Below are 15915 nucleotides of genomic sequence, written 5' to 3' on the forward strand. Positions count from 1 at the left end.
ATGCAAACGTGGGTCCCAGGGGTACCCCTAAAAATTACCACTAGAATGAAGCTGTTACCCTGAGGCCGGACCGCTGCTTTACCTCGAACCTCCTGATCTCAGTGAAGGCTCTCTCTCCAAGTCAGGCAAGGTAGCCTAAACACCCAACCAAGCTCATGGCATTTGGTTCTAGTTCGGTTGTCTTGGCCAGAATCATTAAGTCGAGAGTGTGTAGAATATGTACTGCTCATTCTAACGATTTATGCTTCCTCCAGTCAATCCATCCACCTTGAATGTAGACCTTTCACCCCCAGTGACATCCGAAATACGAATAAAAGCGGCGGTTTGTTTACTCACTCTGAGTTCAATTCATTTGGGGACTTTCCTGACGCAGCTTCATTACGAATCCATTTCATCTTCTCCTTTCATCACTCTCGTCTGCCCAGCTTGTCTTGGACAGTTTCCATCAAGCAAATACCTTCCTCACTCCTTTATCTCAACCATTACCCTAACCCCCTTTACTACTTAGTCTAATACAACGACTCAACACGGTCACATCCGCGACATGATGTGGGGGTCCAAGCTCTCCGCTGTGCTGTCTGCGCTCAGCTTAACGCACTCAGCAGCTCCTGCGACCGAGCTTGAGCAGATCGCCACCGAAAGCAACATCAGGCAGGTCGCTATCATTGGTATGTAGACACCACGCGAGGCCGTTTTTGAATATCGTAACCCCCGAACCACGCTATGCTTGTGAGTAATTATCATCACAACACGAAATACTGACACGGCATCCAGGCGCTGGCGCCGGTGGCTCATCCACGGCATACTACCTCCAGAAGTTCGCCGAGGCAGAGGGGGTTCCCGTGAACATCACTGTTTTTGAGAAAACCGACCGCATCGGCGGCCGTACCTTGACTGTAGAAGCTTACAACAACCCGCTCGAGCCTGTTGAGCTGGGTGCATCCATCTTCATAGAGGCCAACCACATCATGTACAACGCGAGCCTTAGCTTTGGTCTGCCCCTGAAAGAGCCTGAGTCCGGCAGCGATGGCTTCTTGGGCATTTGGGATGGAGAGAACTTTGTTTTTACACAGGACGACAGCTCCTGGGGGTGGTGGAATCTGGCCAAGCTCTTCTGGAAGTACGGCACGGCCCCTTACAAGGCGCAGAAGCTCGTCCAGTCGACCGTATCGACCTTTCTGCAGCTTTACGAAAAGCCTCACTTTCCCTTTCGATCCCTCACACAGAGAGTCTTCGAGCTTGATCTCCTGAAGGCGACCTCGGTCACAGGCGAACAGTTCCTTGCCAACAATGATGTATGTTTGAACCTGTGAGTAGCACTGACCAATGGCTAACCTATAGTAGATCGGTGAGCTTTTCGCTCATGATATCATTCAGGCAGCAACCCGCGTCAACTATGCGTCGAACCTCAGGCATATTCACGGCCTTGAGACCATGGTCTCTCTCGCACCCGAGGGCGCCAAGCAGGTCATTGGTGGCAACTGGCAGATCTTCGCGACTATGCTCGACAGAAGCAATGCCACTGTACAGCGAAATACATCGGTCACCTCCATTGCACTGAAATCCGGTTCTACAGACTCCAAATACTTGTTGTCCACCAAAGGAGCTCACTCTGAAGTCGACGCCAATGCAGCAGACCAATACCCGATCGCCTTCGACAATGTCGTGATTGCCACTCCGTGGCAGTACGGTGATATCAGCGTCTCTGAGGACCTGTTCCAGCACAAGATTGACGAGGTCCCTTACACTAAGCTTCATGTCACTCTCTTTGCTTCGCCCTTCCGTATTAGCCCGAAGTATTTCGGGTTGGAAGCCGGCTCCAAGGCCCCGGACACGGTTCTGACGACTCTCAACCCCAACGACGACTCCAAGGCTGGATCCGAGGGCGCCGGGAAAGCGGGCTTCTACTCTATCAGCACCTTGAGAACCGTCACCAACCCGGACACGCTGAAGGACGAGTTTATTTACAAGATCTTTTCGCCTGGAAAGATCACAGCAGATTTCTTGTCGGAATTGCTCGGCGTGGAGGTGCCTGAATCCATCATCCCGGCGCAGAAGATCGAGGAGAGCAGCTCACGCGTGGTTGATCCCATTTCTTGGTATCACCCTCATGTTTTCAACTCTTACCCCATCGAGTACCCGCGTGTGACTTTCCAGGATCCCATCTTGAGGAACGGTCTCTACTACCTGTCTGGTATCGAGAGTTTCATCTCCTGCATGGAGACCAGTTCGTTGATGGGGATGAACATTGCCAGGTTGATTGCCGATGACTTGTCCGACGCTAACACTCACGAGAGGATTGAAACAGATGACGCACAGGAGATTCTTGGCCAAGCGGTGAAGGGAGCGCCAATTGCAGATGAACTGTAACATCTTTGTTCTTTCCAGCGTGGAGCATTGGCTCCTAGCATCCTCTTTGTTGGCATCTTCTGGCCCAACTACTTTACATGTGTAATTTCAACGATCCAAGTTCGCGACTTTTTGTAGAAAATGAGTATGCCGCTATAGTCAAATCCAGCTTGCGCCATTTGTCAGCAATGGGTATCGTCAAGTTGAATGGCGTCTCCCTGAAACCTTTTTCGTTTCCTCCTTTTTTCATAAGTGTGCGGCTCGAATTGGAAGCCTGTCTCAAACGCCGTCCATCTTCAGTGTTTGGAAGGCGTCCAAATTCCGTTCCATCTATCACATCTCACTCCAGGCAGCCGTCATGAGTTACCCAACTTCGTCGGTCTCCACCGTGTCTCTCCACCGGCATCCGGGGAAAAGTGTGTCTAGGAGAGAAGACGGGTCAAACAAAAAGGCAGGATGAAAGAGATGGAAAACTCATGCAGGGAAATGACTCCGCCAGGTGGGACAGTTAGAAGCATGACCTGGGCCGTTCTCATCTCCATCGATTATGATACTTGGCACTGAGAGAGGAGTGTGCTGGTCACTGTTGTCTGTTAGGACTGAGACATTATTGCAAACTGGCATCTCGTATTTCGTTTGACACTTTCCAAAATGAAATGAAAGCAATAGGCCACTTTGCGACGCGCTACGCGAGTTCTTAACTCTAGCACAGACCCATTTTCTTCTACGCTCATTCAGACGCCCGTTCCCAGCGTTCGGACAAGTATGATATGAGTGACGCATGTTTTGAATGCAATGTCTCCAGCATCAGCAACCCAAAGTCAGCAGGATGGATCGGTCTCATCGTGAATCGTCTCTTGCAACAGGCGTGGACCTTTGGTTGCGAGGCCGCCTGTTGCTTAGCTAATTAGCCGTTTACTGAGTGCGGAGACCAGAAGGGTCCGGGGCCTAGACCGGCCTCCGCCGGGAGGAGCCCCACGTGATACCCCAGTAATGTGGCGCAACATCAGAGGACCTTGTGTTGCCGTGGCAAAGAAAATGGAAAGGAAAAGGGACGTGCACAGCCACAGACCATTTCACCCCTCCATCATCTGAACCATGCAAATCGAAAAGCTACCTCTTATGACGCATTTTCTTCCGTAGTGCCTGATCACACTTTCGTTTCGTGACCAAGGTCTGGGACACTCCGTCTCCTCGCCCTCTGATCTTCCCCCAGTGGATGGGACAGCGTTGCAGAGAATCATAAAACACCCGCAATAGCTCTCCGCCCACCCGCAACCGGCCTTCCAAACAAACCCCAACTTCAAAATGTTTGTCCTCAGAAACGGTAAGTTCACCCCGCCATTTCCCTGTCGCTGAAGACTTCTGCTCCTTTATTTGTCGCGCGATCAACAGCGAGGCGCATGTTCGCGCCCCCCCTCGTCATCACCACTTTGTATTGAGTGTTTGACGACTGCCCCGACTTTTTTGTCCGTTTACACCATCCTCCGTGGACATATATGCTAACATACTTTCCTCTCAGTTGGCAAACTCATCTTTGGATCTAGCAACCAAGAATCCCTTATCGAACTTCCCCAAGGACAGCTTTATCTTGTCCGCCCTCTCTCGCCCAAGGGCTACTCTGAACTCATCTTTAAGGACGCCGCCGCTCGAATCCGACGCACCGCGCAAGACTTTCAATACCAGCTCGTGGTGCAGAGAGTCTACGAAGAAGGCGAGGCTGAACTTTTGGCTGAGGAAGAAGGAGAAGACGCCGAGATCGACGCACTTGCCGCCGCCGAGAGGGACGAGAAGACTTTCCTGCTCGACGAGGCCCTTCATTTCCGAGTCGAGATCCGAGAAGGCACCGAGAAGGTTCTTGCGTGGAGAGACCTGAGCGGTGACACGGGCGACGTTTACGAATTCATTTGCGACAACGTTGTGTCCTCTGGTCAAGTCGCGCAATTCGAGCGCACCGCCAAGGAGTGCCAGTACGAGCGCAAGTACCGCAAACCACACACGACCGCCTCCGACTTTGACCTCAAGCAGTTTGAGTTCCAGGACGAGCACCCCATACCGCCCGCGAGTCCGATTCACAGCCCGACTCTCGTGCGATCGATCGAATCAGCCGACGGCCTGTTCGTGCCTCAAAGCCCCATCGGCACACCCACCAAGAATCAAGAGGAGTCTCTTGTGCAGACTCCAATGAAGACGCCTTCCAAGATGCCGGTCACGCCCGAGAAGCGCAAGACGGCCAGCCCGCCTAAGTCTGAAGTGGCCCCTCAAGCCCTCAGTACATACGCTACTGAACAGAGCGAACTGCACTTCTTCGACTTCCCATCTGGTGCTTTCGTCCAGCAAGACGCCTCTGTCACTGCCACCGTTACCGAGGTCGGCAAATGGAAGTACTGGCTGCAGATCGAGAGCAAGGAAAAGATCTGGCTTGGCATTCCGATTATCGCCGACATCAACCCTGTCTTCAACTTTGAGTTTTTGTCTTTCATCTTCAACCACTTCTCCTCCGATGGATCAGCATACTCCTGGTTACTGAGATTCAAAGACCAGCCGGCGCTGGAGCGTTTCCAGGATGCCCTTCTCCGCGCGCTCTGGGAACAGCTGAACGAGACCAAGTGGGAGAAGATCAAGGAGAAAGAGCAGGAATATGTCACGGATGCCTTCAACGATTTGACCATGGAAGATACCCCGGAGGAGGAGGAAGAAGAAGAGGAAGAAGAGGAGTACGAGGACGCTGAGGAAAACGACAAGGCTGGTGCGCTGCGCAGCGAGCATTACGACAGTGACGAGGATGGAGACGATGTCGAGACCGACGACGAAGATGGCATCGTCAACTCCCAACTTGCTGTCGGCTACAAACATGACCGCTCTTTCGTCGTTCGCGGATCCAAGATCGGTGTCTTTAAGCACACGGCAGACAACAATGTTGAGTTCTCGACCAATATTTCCAAGGTCGAAACCCCTCAGGGCGTGCTGTTCAGCCCGAAGAAGATGATGCTTCACAACGAGGATCGCAACATGGTCCTGCAGAACGAGCGGGATGCCAACAAACTTTACCGCATGGATCTCGAGTACGGTAAAATTGTCGACGAGTGGAAGGTGCACGAGGACATTCCCATTCTCAATTTCGCCCCGGAGAACAAGTTTGCCCAGATGACCCACGAGCCAACCTTTCTCGGTATCTCGAAGAATGCTCTTTACCGTGTCGATCCCCGTCTGTCCGGTAACAAGTTGGTCGATTCCCAGTTGAAGCAATATGTCTCGAAGAACGAATTCTCGGCCGTCGCCACCACCGAGAAGGGTTACATCGCCGTCGCTTCCAACAAGGGTGATGTTCGTCTCTTCGATCGTCTTGGCATCAACGCCAAAACTCACATTCCCGCTCTTGGAGAGCCGATCATTGGTCTTGACGTATCTGCTGACGGCCACTGGATTCTCGCGACCTGCCGGACGTACATCCTGCTTATTGACGCGATGCAGAAGTCTGGCAAGAATGAGGGCAAGCTCGGTTTCGAGAAGTCTTTTGCGGCCAGCGAAAAGCCTCAGCCGCGCCGTCTAGCCCTCACACCTGAACACGTTGCTCAATTTGCCCACGAGACCGGAAAGCCCGTTTCGTTCACGCCGGCGCGCTTCAACACCGGTGAGGGCATCGAGGAAACCAGCATCATCACGGCCACTGGACCCTACATTGTTGAGTGGACCTTGAAGAAGGTTCTTCGCGGCATCAAGGGCGCCTACCGAATCAAGCGCTACGCTGAGGAGGTCAAGGCCGACGACTTCAAGTTCGGAACAGACAAGAATGTCATCGTCGCTCTTCCTAACGAGGTCAACATGGTCGGCAGACAGGGCCTCAAGCGTCCCACTCGTGAGAGCATTGCCGGTAACTTCGCGCAGCTCAGCTTGGGTCGCAGAGACTCCGGACGCATCAGCACGCCGAAGAGCGGTCGCTACAAGCTTGGTAAGGAGGACGTTGTGGCATCGCCCTACTGAGAGGGTCGGCGAAAGTCTCTGTTTTGTTGTGTGGTGACGACGCTTCATGTTTTGATGTCGGAAACATTTCCAGACGAGGGCGTTTTTTCAGGTTGCGATCTGCAATGGCAAAGGGACCAGAGGGGACGGACCGGGATGGAGTTACAGCACAGCACGTTACCTTTCCTCCATGTTTTTCTGATGAGGCCTTTCGCTTTCGCCCCCCCAGCTTTCACTTCTTACGTTGTCTTTTTCCAGAAGAAGCGACGTACCCTTTTTTCGTTTTTAAATACCTCGGGACGCCTTCCGCAAACACATGAGAAGCGGACTGGCTGGAACGGTAGTTCTCAAGCGGACCACGGCCAGTTACATTTTAGATCAGATACAAGTTTTCCCCTCAATCACCATGCATGCCTGCTTTTGTGAGATCACTTGCTGATTGGCCTGTTGAAATAGGACACAGGTCCTTAACTCCCCCGCTAGTAGCTGGCAATGTTTGGTCAGTTCATTCACAGTTTCGGCCTGTCATCGGTCGCATTACACGTTTCGTCAAGTGGGTAGATAGTCTAATGCTGGGCGTAAACCCAAACCTGAATAGCAAGGATGGCCATCATGTGCGACACAACTCTCTCGTTGCGTGATTCCTCCCTCAACTTCTTCCCTCTCCCTTATGTCAAGAATGTAAAAAAAGAAAGAAACAAAACCAAGATATCCCGCGAAACTCCGCCCTAGGGCTTAATGCCTTGTATCCGAATGATTATGATTTTGCCTCGTTTTCTTTACTTCCCCATGCTCTAAGCCGATAAGATGTGGTAGCTTGAAGGTTAGGTGTAATCACGAGGGGGGGTATGTTTTTCTTTCTTTTCTTTCAATTATGCTTTCATCAAATTAGCCGCCTGAGACGACGGCTTCCGACAGGAAAGGTAAGAGAATAGAAACGTTTGAAAAAACGAAGAAGGTAAAGAGAAAAGAAATGGAGTGCGACTCGAATACACAACGGACCGTTATGCTTCTTGCTTCGTCTCGTCTGCACTGTCCTTGCTGCCAGTCAGGTTCGAAGCACCCTCAATGGCGCCGTGTAGCGCCTTGCTGACCTGGCCGACAACGTTTCCGCTGATGTTCCGGAGTGTCTTGGACTGCGACGTCTCCTGGGAGAGGCGGGTCATCTCGGCGACGAAGGACTGGCCCCACCATGAGGACGTGTACTTGAAAACGTAGCGCTCGAGTTTTTTGTAGTTGGTCTCGCGCTGCTCGGGAGACATGGTGACGGCGTCGTGGATGGCGTTCGCCAGCTCCTCTGTGTTCCAGGGGTTGACGATGAGGGAGCCGTTAAGGGATTGAGCGGCACCAGTGAACTCAGAGAGAATCATGACGCCGTGGCGCTCGCGCTGGGTCGCAATGTACTCATACGAGACCAGGTTCATACCGTCGCGAGTGGAAGAAACAAGACAGACGTCGGAGACGGCGTACAGGGCTGTAAGTTCGTCGAACGACACACTTTGGTGCAGGAAGTGGATGGGCATGAACTCGATGGTACCGAACTTGCCATTGATGCGGCCGACAAGCTCGTTGACAACGGCGCGCAGGTTCTGATACTCCTCGACGTCCTGCCGTGAAGGCACGGCGACCTGGACTAACACAATTTTACCGATCCATTCGGGGTGCTCAGTCAGGAAAACCTCCAAGGCATGGAGCTTCTGCGGGACGCCCTTGATGTAGTCAAGACGGTCGACACCAACGATGAGCTTGACACCGTTGAACTTGCGACTCAGGGCCTCAATCCGCTCCTGCACCTTGGGCTTCTTGAGACCCTCGACGAACTTCTCAGGATCGATGCCGATAGGGAATGCGCCGACAGTAACGAATTTGCCGTTGTAATCGACTCCGTTCGGGGTGGTGGGTGTTCCACTGGGGATAAATTAGCACGAGACAGGCCGGAAAAAGATGTTGATTCGATCTTACAGGATGCGAGAGCAACTGCTCAGGAAGTGGCGAGCATAGTCGTATGTGTGAAAACCAATGAGGTCGCAGTCGAGGACGCCTGTGAGGAGGGCCTCGCGGACAGGCAGGATACGGTAGATCTCGGAGGAAGGGAAGGGTGTGTGCAGGAAGAAACCAATCTTGACATTCTTTTTGGAGTCGCCGATTTCCTCGCGCAGCATCTCGGGCAACAGCATTAGGTGGTAGTCATGAACCCAGATCAGGTCGCCGTCTTGAACATCCTGAACAACGGCCTTTGCGAACAGGCGATTGACCTCACGGTAGGCAGCCCATGCGCTCTCGTCGAATGTGATTTCGCCGGGGTGGTAGTGGAAAAGAGGCCAGAGGATGGAGTCTGTCAGGAATTGCGTGTTAGCTACATAGGCGGAAAGAGACATGTAAGGCGATGAAGTTGGTCCATACTGGAGAAGCCGTTGTAGTGCTTGTCGGCAAGCTCGTCGTCAATGAAGACGGGGTGGGCGTCGTACTCGTCCTTAAGACGCTGCTTCATGCCGGCGATCTCGTTCTCGGGAACCTCGAGGCCCGGCCAGCCGTACCATTGAAAGCTAGTGGTTTTTGACAGGCCGCTGAGGCCGGTGACGAGACCGCCAGAGGACATGGAGAAGGTGTAGCTGCCGTCATCGGAACGCTTAATGGTAATGGGCAGCCGGTTGGACAGCAGCAGAAGGCGCCCGGGGGCGGTCTCTTCGTCGACGAGCGCAGGCATCTTGGGCGATTTACGCAGGCGGTGTGGTTTCTCGAAGAAAAGGTTGGTTGGGTGGAAGAAACGTAAAATATTCCGTCGAGGGGGATCGTTCGAAGGGTGGTGGGAAATGGAGAGAGCAACAGCAACCAAGCTTAGTGGTGCTGTGGCGGGAGGGTAAGGTCCTGGCTGAGCCGGGCTGGGATGAGCTTGCTTGCGGGGGAATGGAGGGGTAAGGGTAAGGAAGTAGAAGATCAAGTAATAAGTATGTACCTACCTACCTTGAGTTGAGGTAACGGCGACGCAATAAGTGTGCAGGGGTGGTGGGTTACTACCGACCAACTCTCAATCCGAGCGAGAGACTCAAGGGGCCGTACGAGCGAGGCAAGCTTCTCAGTCCAGGCCTTGAGCTGCCCAAGGTCGTCCTGGTCTGTTCGGGAGGGAGCCTTTATCTGTGGATGAGGGTTGGGAACCAGGCTGTGAGTGAAACGGGTGTAGACGGGGCGGCTGGAGACAAGTAACAATAAGTGTTTAGAGAGCCAAGCTGACGAGCACAAAGTACGTGGAAGGTAAGACAAGAGAACAAACAAGATGAACTTTATCGATTCGGTCGGGTGAAAGAGGGAGAAAGTCGGAAGCAGCAGTATGGAAAGAGACGGGAGACGTCGGCGGTTAGCTAGTTGGTTTTCCTTAGCACAGAGAGACAGAGGAGGCGTCGTGGTGCTTCTTCATGGGCCGGGGTGGGAGGGGAGGCAAATCCGCAGAGAGAGAGATGACGGAGGACGGGAGAGGGTGTTGAGCAGGACGCAGGAAAACGCCAATCCGGCCCAGTGCAAGTGGTTCTGGATCCAATCCAGACAGGAAGCCGCCTGCACAGCGGTAGGGTGACAGACAGAAAATAGAAAGACAGGCAGCCCGACCCAATGGATGATGGATGCGACGCTGGAGCTTAGGTTTCCCCAGAGGTAGAGGTACAGAGTACTTGGATATGGATACCGCTTCGGTCAGGCGGCAGAGGCAAAGTACCAAATATAGATAGGTGAGGCACGCAGAGTAAAAAAAAAAACAACACTACGTACAGCCAGTGTGCTCGAGTTCCCCTCCCGTTCAATGACAGAAACCCAGTAATGACAGACTAAGCAGTGGTGGCCGGCTAGGCATGGTTTGCTCCTGCTGCTGCGGTACCATCTAGACACGTAATTTTGGTACCGGGCCCATGTCATGTCAACCTTCTGTCCAGGCGGGTTTTTCTTCTCTCCCGTTACTTTCCCCCTCATCAGCGATTCTAGTCGTTTTCCACAGCCTCCGGACCCCATCTGGTTGCCGGAGAATTAGACAGTCTGACCGAAGTTGTATGTGAGCGATATTCTTGACAGGGCCGCCGACCCGAATACTCCTCAACGTTTTGCAGCACCTCGGGCTCAGTATCACGCAGGTAGTGTGTCCCGGAGATCAGTGTCCTTCTACTCTGTACGATGCGATGCAGCGCAAATGGACGGAGACATGCCAAGTACCTGTACCTGAAGAGACTCGAAGCCAACCCGCCAGAGAGTGGAGAATCCGGTGCCGACAGCACTTCATCGGCGGTAAAGGAGAGAACCTTCACGATGGCTCTTGAAAATTTCCCTCGCCCATCCCACCCAACACCCAAGCATCCAGCGGCCGGCGACAGCTCCGCCCGGCTCGACGCTCCACCAGCCGACGCAAGGATGATGGTGCATCTTCTGCAGACGCCTATCCACCCTTGGAATGGCTGGCTGTTTCGTTAGGAACCCTCTTTGACTATTAATGATTTCAAGGCGGCCAGGGCAAACGAGAGATCTCCAAACTTCGGAAGGCTTGGCGAGAATGATGGCCCCTTTCTGCTATCATTGAACACCTTCTCGGCCTTTCCCGCCATCTCTGGAACAGAAGGGAAGGAGGGAGGGCTTTGCATGGGTTCTCACTAAACGCTTTCTTTCCCACATGCCCGTACCCGTAGATCTGCAAACCAAAACGGAGCAGCATGTTTGACAGGTAAACAATGCTCCGTCGAGCGACGCAACCGTGCCGTCATTGCTTTTCTCAAAACCGTATTCAAGGAATGAGGTTTAAGCCAGGAAGCTCCCTTTCTACCAGGGGGACTCGAAAACAACGAGTCCCAGTCCCGGCTGCTCGTTTGCACGGTCCTTCAATCGTTGCGACAGCCAATGAGGCCCATCCGAGTTTCCAAAGAACGCTCCAGCCCAATCATGCAGCCCACAAGTCTGGACAAGGCCCCCCGTTTGGCTTCCGCAGACTGACATCGACGGCCCCATAACTCCCCGGACCAAAACGTCCTTTGACTCTTCTTAGGGTACCAAGACGCCAGATGTGACGCCGCAGCTCCCGGCCCGAATTGGAGCGGCCCTTAACTCACTGAGTTCCGATTTATTGAGGTGTTCCCGATTCCAACTGAATAGTATCGTGGAGAATGCACCCACATCGACGTCGCGGCGTGCAAAATGCAAATAAGTGACTCTCTTCCATGTCCCGCTCTTGACCGCAGCGCAGTCTTCTCCATCGCATTCACCGCCTTGTGGGTTGCTACATCGTTGAGCAGACTTAAAAAGCACGACTGACTGCTTAGCTACTTCTACAGTAATCGCATCTACAAGTGTAGGTTCAAAAGGTTAATGCAGCCTGACCTGCTCATAATACGATTCAAACATGACCTTATGGTGCCTTGAGTCCCGCCAACGCCCACGAAAGGCGTCAGTCGAGTGAGTGTGGTTCCCGATCTGACCGGATGGTGTTGCATCTTAGTCCGGGGCCGGGGCCTTCGATATTCATCGGTCCTCGCCCGGCGTGATGCATGCCTGAAGCTCGGACCAGGTCCGACACTGGCGCCCAGCGATCGCCGTCCCCCGCCGGAGGAGTACCTTTTGCTGGTTGCGCTCGGTCTGCGCCTGCCCGCGCGCGTCAGCTTTGCCATTTGCATCCAAACACTGTCTTTCGACGCGTCTCTACAAGCGGGAAGGAGCCCTCAAGCTCTCATACAATCCACCACAGATCATACGCCCATCAACTTCGAGCCGCCACTCGTACGCCCGGGTTACAATTGACGCATTTCCATAACGGAAAATACAAAACACAACTAGTCTCATCCCTGTCCTACTGTAAAAGGATGGCCCCGTCGGACAAGAAGCTCGAGGCGGCGCTTCTCGACACGGTTCGCGATGTCTACAAGACGGATTTAGACAACCTCACCGTGAACTTTATTCGGAAACGCGTCGAGTCGGACCTCGAACTCGAAGCTGGATTCTTTTCGTCGGGAAAGTGGAAGGACAAGAGCAAGAAGCTAGTAAAGGAGCTTGCAGTGAGTACCATCCATCCCTGGCACGCGCGCACCATCGCCCTTACACCCTGGCTGACTGACGTTGATGCAGACCGCGCTCATGGAGGGCAATGCCGACCCCGATCCCGAGTCTGAGGAAGACGCGAGCGCGAAGCCAAAGAAGACCGGCAAACGTCAATCTGCCGATACCTCACCACCCGCGAAACGTAGGAAACGGGTATCTGCTCAAAAGGAGGAGGATCCTGAAGAAAGCGGCTTGGAGAGCGATACGCCCGAGCCCAAGTCCAAACCCAAGCCCAAACCAAAGAAGAAGGCGGCGCCACGAAAGAAGAAGCAGGATACCCCCGTCATTGATTCGGACTCTGAGCCAAGCCCTGTCAAGTCAAACCCGTCCAAAGCTCGTAACGGACGTGCAAGCAAGATTGAGGACAGCGGCTCGGATGACCTTAGCTCCCCGCCAGACAGTGATGAGGACGCTCTCGAAGGTCAAAAGGCGGAAACAGAAGATGAGAAACACAAGGCGCCCTTGGAGAAGGAGGTTACAGCCTCTGTTGAGACAAAGGAAGACAAGCCAACCGGAAAGAACCCCGAAGTCACCACTGAGAAGAAGGATGAGGTGAAGCCTGTGGTGGACGACACAAGTAGTGAGCTGTCCGACGTGATAGATGAGCCGCCCAAACCGAAACGCAAGAAGAAAGAAGCCGGAGCTGGCAGCAAGGCGCTCAAGCCGAAGAAGTCATCTGCAGCTCCGGAGAACCCCGACGATGCCGAAGTCAAGAAACTGCAATCTCAGCTGGTCAAGTGTGGCATTCGCAAAATTTGGGGATTCGAGCTGAAGCAATACGGGGACGATACGAAAGCCAAGATCAGGCATCTCAGAGAATTGCTCAAGGACATCGGCATGGACGGCCGCTTCTCCGAGGCCAAGGCTAAGGAAATCAAGGAGCGCAGGGAGCTTGAAGCAGATCTGGAGGCAGTCCAAGAGATGAATGCAAACTGGGGCGCGGGTGGCCGATCATCAAGAAGCAAGGCGCGCGGGCAACCGGCGCTGAAGAAGGCCATGGAGGACGATGTTTCCGTTGCTGAAAATGACAAGCAAAACGACGACGATGACGACGAGGAGCAGGAGGCACACATTCCCTCACGTGCGCGTGGCAAGGCGCGAGCAGACCTTGCGTTCCTGGGAGATGATGACGAGGAGTCAGACTGATGTTGATATCATGAAAATTGGGGAGTCTTGCAGCTATTCACGAAGCATCACTTGGCTGATTGCACATGTTGCAGGTTGTATTATATATGCCGCGGCGCGTAATGTCCCTTTGAGGCGCCATCGCGGAATGTCGGTCGAGGCGGCGGGGGTCGCCATCAGCGCATCATACTATCGAAATGCTGTGGGGGTTTCGAGAAAACTGTTTTGTTCACCTGTCCTGTTTTAGCTTCGTGTCTTCACCCCCAAGCGGGCCCCTCTCAGGCTGATGGGAGTCCACCCGCCGGTTCCTCGGAACATAGGCTTGCTTTCTCCAAAAAGCTGGAGACAGGAAAACATAGCTGCACGTCTCTTTAAACGCACCAGTTAGACAACGGTATGACCGCTTCGGTCGTAGGGTATGTGACTGGTGCGAGAGAAGGCTGCCAAAGAGGGGGAAGCCTGGGTTCTTGGGCAAACCACGCTGACGCTCTCACGCTCCCCACGCCTGCTCAGAACCAGAGAGAGCTCTGTGTCTCCAATTTACCCCGCCGCAAGCAGGAAGCCCCCGCATTGGCCTTCATTTCCTTCAGTGATGCTTTCCCCTCCATCCCCTCCATCCCCTCGTTCAACCCACCCACCCACCTCTGGGCCACTGCACGGCCAGCAAGCGCAAACACAAGCAATAATAGCCTGAATTGCATGTTTCGCCATGTCATCCAGTGACGGGAAAGCCGGTTGCGCTCCATACCATAAAGGGGCAGGATTCCCTCTTTTAAAGCACCCTGTGATTTCGAGCTCACCTCGTCGTCGTAATCTTCCGCCTCGAACTTGGTAGCCGATCAACACAACACTCCCCAGGATCCCTCCTCCCTCTTCCAAATTCACCCGCCACCAAAAGGCCATCGCGCATCCTCCTTACAATGGCCGACGCCCCTTTTGAGTTCTTGCCCCTGGGCGCCATCCTCCAGTCCTTCAAGGTCAAGGGAGTCAACATTGTGCAGGGTTTCCCGACCCAGGAGCTCTACGAGAAGCACAACTCGCCCTACTTTGGCGTCACCGTTGGCCGCGTCGCGAACCGACTCGAGTCGGCCCAGCTCAAGTCGCTCAACGGCGGCAAGACGTACAAACTGGCCGCCAACGACGGAGCCAACAATCTCCATGGCGGCCTCAAGCCCTGGAGCTCCCTTATCTGGGACGGCCCTAAGCCTGTCGGCGTGCGCAAGATCCCCGGCGTCGATGGTCTTGAGGGCGGCGAGAGCGTCGAGTTCTCGCTCACGAGCCCCGACGGCGACGAGGGCTTCCCGGGCACTGTTAAGGTCAAGGTCACCTACACTGCAGGTACACAAAAGGTCGACGGCAAGGAGGTTTCCGTCCTGGGCATGGAGTACGAGGCGCAACTTGTGGACGGCGCTGACGAGACGGCCATCAACATGACAAACCACTCCTACTTCAACCTCACAGGCGACCAGACCTTTGCCGGCACCGTCGCGACGCTGGCGACCAACGCCCACCTCCCACGCGAGAACGGCATCCCCACGGGCGGTCCCGTGTCGTTCCCCGGCATCGAGGGCGGCAAACCGTTCGAGCTGGGTGTCGACGGCCCCGCGGTGGACGACTGCTTCGTCGTCACTGGGGAGCCCGGATCCGTGCCCATCGACACGCGTGGCGAGACGCTGAAGCTGCATGTGCACGCGCGGCACCCCAAGAACGGGGTCAACCTAGAGGTCTTGAGCACAGAGCCCGCGTTCCAGTTCTACACGGGCGAGGGCATCGACGTGCCAGCTGTCGAGGGCACGCCGGCGCGGGGCAAGAGGAGCGGGTTCTGCGTCGAACCGAGTCGGTGGGTCAACGCTATCAACGTGCCTGAGTGGAAGGGTCAGATGCTGTTGAAGAAGGGGGAGACGTACGGTACGCGCATTGTGTACAAGGCCTGGAGTGAGTAGGAGGGCGTTGTCAGAGTTGGAACTTGCCTAGTGTGGGCGGTTTTGTTTCATGGAAATAATAGTATTTGAGAATGATATCAGTGTCAACTTTTGCATACCAATTTACCTATATCGTAAAAAGGATGGATCCTTACCAGCCCTCTCAAAGCTGACCAGTACCAAATCTACTTACAAACAACCTTCTTCTACTTAGTGCAGCTTCAGTGAAGCCCATGCATGCCCCCTGTCTTTCTGCAGCTTGTTTATCCTCTCCCACGCAGATAAGTCGTGTGATGTTAGTATCAGTTGGTTGGCTGTGCAGCTTGTTTCTCTCATGAGTGTCTGTGTACTGCGGAATGCAGCTGATTTGACCGATCTGATCATGTAGTAGCCGGGTAGCTGAAAGTAAATGAAGATGGGATGAAGACGAGGTCCATGGCCTGTGCAGTTCACCGAGAGGCTCTAGCTTTAATCTTAGCGTCCTGGTTTTGTG

General features: G+C 54.0%; 5 protein-coding genes across 5 annotated transcripts; 4 read left to right on the plus strand and 1 right to left on the minus strand.

Moving 5' to 3' along the window:
• Positions 1-110: 110 nt before the first annotated feature.
• CDEST_03643 (Putative prenylcysteine lyase, prenylcysteine oxidase, FAD/NAD(P)-binding domain superfamily) lies at positions 111-2579 on the plus strand. The gene is made up of 3 exons (XM_062919802.1): positions 111-668; positions 775-1295; positions 1345-2579. The coding sequence occupies exons 1-3, from the start codon at positions 545-547 to the stop codon at positions 2368-2370; spliced, it is 1671 nt and encodes a 556-aa protein (XP_062775853.1). The 5' UTR covers positions 111-544; the 3' UTR covers positions 2371-2579.
• An 882-nt stretch (positions 2580-3461) lies between these two features.
• Positions 3462-6904, plus strand: CDEST_03644 (Putative quinoprotein amine dehydrogenase, beta chain). Its single transcript, XM_062919803.1, has 2 exons — positions 3462-3676; positions 3872-6904. The coding sequence occupies exons 1-2, from the start codon at positions 3658-3660 to the stop codon at positions 6331-6333; spliced, it is 2481 nt and encodes an 826-aa protein (XP_062775854.1). The 5' UTR covers positions 3462-3657; the 3' UTR covers positions 6334-6904.
• On the minus strand, positions 6835-9956 carry CDEST_03645 (Putative glycosyl transferase, family 20). The gene is made up of 4 exons (XM_062919804.1): positions 9273-9956; positions 8716-9184; positions 8275-8647; positions 6835-8220 (listed from the first exon to the last, which is right to left on the minus strand). Exons 2-4 carry the CDS (start codon positions 9017-9019, stop codon positions 7317-7319), a joined length of 1581 nt encoding a protein of 526 aa, XP_062775855.1. The 5' UTR covers positions 9020-9184; positions 9273-9956; the 3' UTR covers positions 6835-7316.
• Positions 9957-11575: 1619 nt separating this feature from the next.
• Positions 11576-14103, plus strand: CDEST_03646 (Putative HIRA-interacting protein). The gene is made up of 2 exons (XM_062919805.1): positions 11576-12332; positions 12403-14103. The coding sequence occupies exons 1-2, from the start codon at positions 11829-11831 to the stop codon at positions 13519-13521; spliced, it is 1623 nt and encodes a 540-aa protein (XP_062775856.1). The 5' UTR covers positions 11576-11828; the 3' UTR covers positions 13522-14103.
• On the plus strand, positions 13956-15535 carry CDEST_03647 (Putative aldose 1-/Glucose-6-phosphate 1-epimerase, galactose mutarotase-like domain superfamily). The gene has a single exon (XM_062919806.1). The coding sequence runs from the start codon at positions 14421-14423 to the stop codon at positions 15441-15443; it is 1023 nt and encodes a 340-aa protein (XP_062775857.1). The 5' UTR covers positions 13956-14420; the 3' UTR covers positions 15444-15535.
• The last annotated feature ends 380 nt before the right edge of the window (positions 15536-15915 follow it).

The sequence above is a fragment of the Colletotrichum destructivum genome, chromosome 2 (genome assembly GCF_034447905.1).
Source record: "Colletotrichum destructivum chromosome 2, complete sequence".
Lineage (NCBI taxonomy): Eukaryota > Fungi > Ascomycota > Sordariomycetes > Glomerellales > Glomerellaceae > Colletotrichum > Colletotrichum destructivum.

Excerpts from the sequence above, each read along its gene's own strand:
- CDEST_03643 (XM_062919802.1), top strand. The coding sequence starts at position 545 with ATGATGTGGGGGTCCAAGCTCTCCGCTGTGCTGTCTGCGCTCAGCTTA. Across the intron at positions 669-774 it reads CAGGCAGGTCGCTATCATTG|GCGCTGGCGCCGGTGGCTCA; the intron begins GTATGTAGACAC and ends CACGGCATCCAG. Across the intron at positions 1,296-1,344 it reads AGTTCCTTGCCAACAATGAT|ATCGGTGAGCTTTTCGCTCA; the intron begins GTATGTTTGAAC and ends AACCTATAGTAG.
- CDEST_03646 (XM_062919805.1), top strand. The coding sequence starts at position 11,829 with ATGCCTGAAGCTCGGACCAGGTCCGACACTGGCGCCCAGCGATCGCCG. Across the intron at positions 12,333-12,402 it reads AGCTAGTAAAGGAGCTTGCA|ACCGCGCTCATGGAGGGCAA; the intron begins GTGAGTACCATC and ends ACGTTGATGCAG.
- CDEST_03647 (XM_062919806.1), top strand. The coding sequence starts at position 14,421 with ATGGCCGACGCCCCTTTTGAGTTCTTGCCCCTGGGCGCCATCCTCCAG.
- CDEST_03645 (XM_062919804.1), bottom strand. The coding sequence starts at position 9,019 with ATGCCTGCGCTCGTCGACGAAGAGACCGCCCCCGGGCGCCTTCTGCTG. Across the intron at positions 8,648-8,715 it reads GCACTACAACGGCTTCTCCA|ACTCCATCCTCTGGCCTCTT; the intron begins GTATGGACCAAC and ends AATTCCTGACAG. Across the intron at positions 8,221-8,274 it reads AGCAGTTGCTCTCGCATCCT|TGGAACACCCACCACCCCGA; the intron begins GTAAGATCGAAT and ends ATTTATCCCCAG.